The sequence below is a fragment of the Benincasa hispida genome, chromosome 7 (genome assembly GCF_027475165.1).
Source record: "Benincasa hispida cultivar pf3 chromosome 7, pf3_genome.v1.1, whole genome shotgun sequence".
NCBI classification, from domain to species: domain Eukaryota; kingdom Viridiplantae; phylum Streptophyta; class Magnoliopsida; order Cucurbitales; family Cucurbitaceae; genus Benincasa; species Benincasa hispida.
The window spans coordinates 56,130,979-56,137,138 of record NC_143484.1 but is presented as its reverse complement, the minus strand read 5'-3'; the positions used below and the strand labels follow the sequence as shown (position 1 = coordinate 56,137,138).

Below are 6,160 nucleotides of genomic sequence, written 5' to 3'. Positions count from 1 at the left end.
CGAGGGAAGAAGACGAAGGGATAGTTTTTAAAAATCTCTGATACCATATTAAAATAGAACACTGAAAATATTAGAAAAAGGGAAAGAAAATCATTTTCCCATATATTATGATTTCTTCACCATCAGCATTTATACAACATCAATAATGTAAAAAGACTAAAAAACCAAAACTGAAAAACTATTTAACAGAAAGTATAACAGAAGCTCAACTAACCAAAAATAGAAGCTTAATTAACCAAAATTACATCTAATACTTCATTCTCCTGTTTTCGGTGAATTCATCCAATATGATTAGACTATGGATTGATGGCTTGCAATTAATGGAATTATTTCTCAGCTCTTTGATTCATTTGGTGTATGTGTTTTACATTTTCAGCATAGTCATGGCATGAATCTCTCTCAAGCATTAAACCAATGGCTTTTCTCCCATTGCCCCAAACTTCAGCTCAAACACGATTCCTCTGTACAAATAACAGCCAAAGCCGATATTCTCCCTCCAATCGTGTTAGTCCATGGAATTTTTGGTTTTGTCCAAGGAGTCCGCCATCTTTCCTTTCATTTTTGCTATTCATTTTCTTCTGCCCATCATTTCCACTTGTAACCTTTGGTTTTTTCATTTCTGTAGAGATTGGGAGATTTATCCTACTTTGCGTGTGCAGAAGTGTGTGGGAATTTTGTCCATTTTAATATTAAGAAAGTGGCCAAAAGGACCAATTCTAACTTCAATTAAACATTGTTCTTCTAATTTCTTTTTTTTTTTTTGTAGTCTTCAACACGTCTAGATTAGTACACTGTAACCCTTAAAGTGCTTTCATTAATTCAACAACTTTTTGTATTTTTCTATGTAGTTTTGGCCGGCTAAATAGATGGCTGGTCAGACTCGTAATTTTTCCAGTGACAATGGTTGGAAGTTGAGGATTGAGGTGGCAGATGGAGTGCAGCAGTAAGTTGGATAGACTTCTATCAGTTTTTATCATTGACAGATATTGATAGACTTTTGTTAGCCTCAATCAATGATAAACTTGTATCAGTTTCTATTACCAACAAACATTGATAGACTTCTATCAGCCTCTATCCGCGATAGACTTCTATTAGTTTCTGTCACTGATAGACATTGATAGATTTCTATCAACTTTTATCAATGATAGACTTTGGTATCAATTTTTCTATCATTGATGGTATGAATGATAGACTTCTATTAGTTTCAATCACTGATAGACTTTTGTCAGCTTATATCTAGTAAGCTTGTATCAGTTTCGATCACTGATAGACAATGATGGACTTCGATCAGTTTCCTAGACACTGATAGACTTCTATCAACCTCTATAAATGATAGACTAGTATCAGTTTCTATCGCTGATAGATATTGATAGACTTCTATCAATCTCTATCAGCGATATATTTCTATCAATTTCTATCACCGTCAGACACTGATGGACTTCTGTCAACCTCTATCAATGATAAACTTGTATCAGTTTCTATCATTGATAGACACTAATAGACTTCTATTAACTTCTATTAACGATAGACTTCTATAATTTTATGTCACTAATAGACATCGATAGACTTCTATCAACTTCTATCAATGATAAACTTCTATCGGTTTTCTAGCATTGATGGTATCAATGATAGGTCTTCTATAAGTTTTTATCACTAATAAAAATTGATAGACTTCTATCAACCTCTATCAATGATAAACTTCTATCAATTTCTATCACTGATAGACACTAATAGACTTCTCCCGACATCTATCAATGATAAATTTGTATCGGTTTCTATCAATGATAGACACTGATAGACTTCTATCAGTCTCTATCAACAATAAACTTCTATCAATTTTTATCATTAATAGACACTGATAGACTTCTATCAACCTCTATCAATGATAGATTTGTATCAGTTTCTATCAATGATAGTCTTCTATCAATTTCTTTTATTGATAAACATTGATAGACTTCTATCAACCTCTATCAATGATAGATTTCTATTAGTTTCTATCAATGTATATACTGATATACTTCTATCAGCATCCATCAGTGATAAAATTGTATTAGTTTCTACCCAAACACACAAATTTTGTGTATTTATATAAATAATTCATATGAGTTTCTGGGTATGAGTTGTTTATTCTTTTTTCCCCCTTTTTGTTTGTTTTTATGTGTAAAATTTGATGTTATCAATGATAGAAATGCCCAAACTACCCTTTTCATCATCGATTTCCTTCATTTTCTCCAAACATCAATTGATATCTTCACGAGCTTGAGCGTCAAGAGGGAATCTAGGATATGGATAACCTAGAACCAAAACTTCATGAAGCTTGTTACTATGGCCTTCGGATTCTTCCATTCTACTTGGCAAGGCTACTACTCAAATACACAAACTTTTGTGGCTTTCTCTTCTTCTTCTCCTTCATCATCGTTGTCGTCATCATCATCATCTTCTTCTTCTTATTCTTTACAGATAGACAGGTCGCCAACTTCAAGGAACAAGAGTTACAAATTGTAAGAATCAGGTCAAATCATAGAAAGGAGTTTGAGAATTCATCGCTTGAAATTTTCTGCAATACTTAAGGCATTCAATATGAGTTTTTTCCTCTCCTATAACTCCTCGGCAAAATGGAGTTATGGAAAGAAAGAATAGAACTCTTCATAAAATGGCAAGAACTATGTTATATGTGATGCATAAGGTTTATACTTTTTCAAAATTTAACATTTTAAAGAAATGTTCGATTATTATGTGATGTATAGGTTTTATACCCTTTCAAAATTTAAAGTAGTTTGTTTGTTATGTTATCTACTTTTTATTAATGATTTCAACATTCAAACCAAAATTTGAAAAGGAAAAAAAAAAAAAAAAAGTAGCTTTTGGAATTTGGTAAATAGTTAAGATGATTTTACTTTAAAATAATTGTAAAAAAGAAAAATGGTGAGAAAATAAATACATGTTTAAAAAATCAAATATTTATCAAATAGAGATAAATTTATCATTTCACGAAATTCAAACTTTTTTCTAAAGAATAAAATATAAGTTTAGTCTCTAAACTTTAAAAGTTTGTGCTTATTCATATTTAAACTTTGAAAAGTGTCTAAGATGCTTATAAAATTTCCTATATATGATAAGCTACTAATAAATTTTAAAATTGAGGTTAAATAAATACAAACTTCAAAATAAAAAAAGTCTAAATTTGCATTATTTGAAATATGTTGGGCAGTTTAAGTGTTACATTTAAGCAATTAATTTATTAATACCCTCAATTAGTTTTTGTTACTTTATTATTATTTTATTTATTATTATTATTATTATTATTTTTGGGTTCAAACAATGGCAAGTTAAGTTGGAAGGTTGAATTATCAACCTTTATAGGATAAAGGTCTTATACACTCAATTATGTTTAGTGTATCGTTTTAACCAATAATTAAAGTATCATATGTCCATATGTCTGTCGATATTTTTGTAAATATAAAGGTTTGATATCAGTATGAAGATTAATTGATTTTTTTATAAATACCAATAAAACATAAGAGTTGTTTTCAAATATAGGAAATTGAACCAAAATATTTACAAATAATAGTAAAATATCACAGACTATTTGTAACAAATCGTGATAGACAGCGAAAGATAGACTACTATTTGTGTCTATCTTGCTATTAATTGTAAATATTTTTAATATTTTGTCATTTAAAATAAATTCTTAAAAAAGTAATATCTATTAAACTCAATATAAATATAAATGCCAATGAAAAGAGAAATAAAAATAACTCAATCATTAAAATTTATAACTTTTTATTTATAGAAATATTTGATATTTTATCATATCCATCAATATATTCATAAAAAGGGACGGTTGAAATATAGCAATCAGATCAAAAATATTAACCGATATAACATAATGTAAAATAATTATAAATATAACAAATTTTAGAAAATCTTTTAATGTCACATCACTAGTAGAAATCTATCAATGATAGACCATATTACTCGTAAAAGTCTATCAACCATATAAGTTTTTTTTTTTTTCTTTTTAAATGTTGTTATACACTTTGATTAATAACAAATGCTATCCATTACAATTATCTTCCAAAAAAATTAACGGATGTTTTTTTTTTTTTTTGACAGAGGATATTAGATGGTTAAATCCTTGCTTTTAACTAATTGTATTTGGAAATTTTGTTTCTAAATTTTAGGTAGCTACTTTTTATAATTGAGTTTGGGCATTTATGTGACATGATTTAATTTAGGTAAGTTTTTGTTCTTTTTTTTTTTTTTTTTTGGGACAGCTAAAAAGCCAGAAACTTGAACATAGAGATGCTTGGAGGGGGAATAACCAGCCTGTTATTCATTTCCCTTTCACATTCATAAACAAAACTCTCAATAATCAAATTCCTGTCTCCCTACTTACAAAAAGAATCCAACCCCACAAACACCAAAAATTTGTTCCCTAATAATCCAAAAATTATCAAATATATCAATTAATCAAATCTTCTGTAAAACAAATAAATTTTTAAGATCAATCAAACAAGATCGATCAATCTCCTCCCCATCTTCCATATCTGTACACGCCGCTAATCAATGAAAGAATCGGTGACTCTGTACCAAAGAATTAATTTTCGTTATCTAATAGCTTAAATAACTAATCAATGTCGACGAATACGACGACGGTGCCGGCGACCCCAAATCTGTTGCTCTGTACAGATCATACGGCTTCCATAGATGATCAAGAAGGCAAGGTTTGTTATCATCTAATCTGACCCATGGCTTCCCCTTTCCACTCCAATGGAGTAAACTCACCGGACCCGGATGCAGCGTTCTACAGCTATCTTTAACATTGTCGCCGCCGAGGCCGTGCTGGTTCCACCGGTGGTCAATCGGCTCAACATTTCCGGCGAAGACAAGGAGGAACGGTGGAAGGGAGCCCAGATCGTAAATCCGTGTGCGTTTCTGCAACTCCATCCAGCTCTCGATCTTCTTCTTGTAATTCCCGAGCCTCCATTTGGATAAATCCATCACCATAACTCCGGTGTTGAAGTAGCAGGGGGTTCTGGAAGCGAATACCCGGGAAAGGACCGGGTCGGACCAGAATTTCTCGGTGAAGTAATTGGTGAAATTGGCATGGCAATATTCGGGTGCTCCGATGACTCGAAAACCAGTCAATTTGATGTTCCAGAGCTTGTGAATGTCGTCGACGACGACCACGTCGGAGTCAAGGTAAATGACTCGGTCAACGCAGGAATCAAGAATGTCGCCCAAGTAATTTCTAGCGTAGTTCAAAGGGTTTTCTAGCGCTAAGCGAATGGAAGAGGAAATCAAATTGATTACAGTGTCTTCTCTGAAGATGTAGACCTTGAAATTAAGAGAGGGGAAAGTGGATCGGACGAGTTTACTGAGTTCTCGTGGAGTAGCCTGGTCGAACTCGGCGGCGATGAAATGGAAGAACACGTTTTCTGGGCAGGAAGCGTGTTTGAGGACAGAGTGAATCGCAGCAATGGAGCCTCGAACGTACTCAGAATCCAAGGTCATTGCGATGTGGACTAGAGATGGGTCACAGGACGAGGACGACGTCGTATCGCCGGCGGAGGAAGAAGGGCAATCGGCGCCATTCCGGTACTCGGGGGCCTCGGAGAAGCGGGAGAAATCGGCGAATCCGGCCGGTGGGTATCGGAAAGTACGAATAGCGAAGCAGAAAGGGAAGAGGAGGAGGAGAGAAAAGGCGAAGATGGGTAATCGGAAGGGGAAATGAAGAATCAGAGATTCCATTTTCGGATTAAAATTTGGGACTGGGAATGTAAAGAGTGAAGGAAGAAGAAGGGTTATTAACTTTACCAAACGCGGTTTGATTATGCGCGTTGTTGTTCTTTCTCTCTCTGGGAGAGACGGAGAGAGAGAGGGTAGAAGAGGAAGTGGGAGTGACAGAGAAGAGATGAGAAAGGGGATATTATATAATTGGAATTTGTTGGCTGTCTGAGTCCCTGTCTGCTTCAGCAAGTAAAGAATACTTTGTCTTTTTTTATTAAATAAAAAGTGTATTATTATTATTATTGGTATGAACTTAAGGAACACCCGAAGGATATCAGTAAAATATAATATTAAAATAAATTAAACCTAATATATAAAATAAAATAAGATATTTTCTTTCCACATAAGTCAATCATTTCTATGTCGA

At 33.1% G+C, this 6,160-nt stretch overlaps 1 protein-coding gene across 1 annotated transcript; it reads right to left on the bottom strand.

Annotated features, from left to right (window-relative positions):
- Positions 1 to 4,306: 4,306 nt before the first annotated feature.
- LGT8 (glucosyl transferase family 8) lies at positions 4,307 to 5,955 on the bottom strand. The gene has a single exon (XM_039037471.2). The coding sequence runs from the start codon at positions 5,752 to 5,754 to the stop codon at positions 4,615 to 4,617; it is 1,140 nt and encodes a 379-aa protein (XP_038893399.1). The 5' UTR covers positions 5,755 to 5,955; the 3' UTR covers positions 4,307 to 4,614.
- Between the last annotated feature and the right edge of the window lie 205 nt (positions 5,956 to 6,160).

Coding starts and splice junctions, on each gene's coding strand:
- LGT8 (XM_039037471.2), bottom strand. CDS start 5,754: ATGGAATCTCTGATTCTTCATTTCCCCTTCCGATTACCCATCTTCGCC.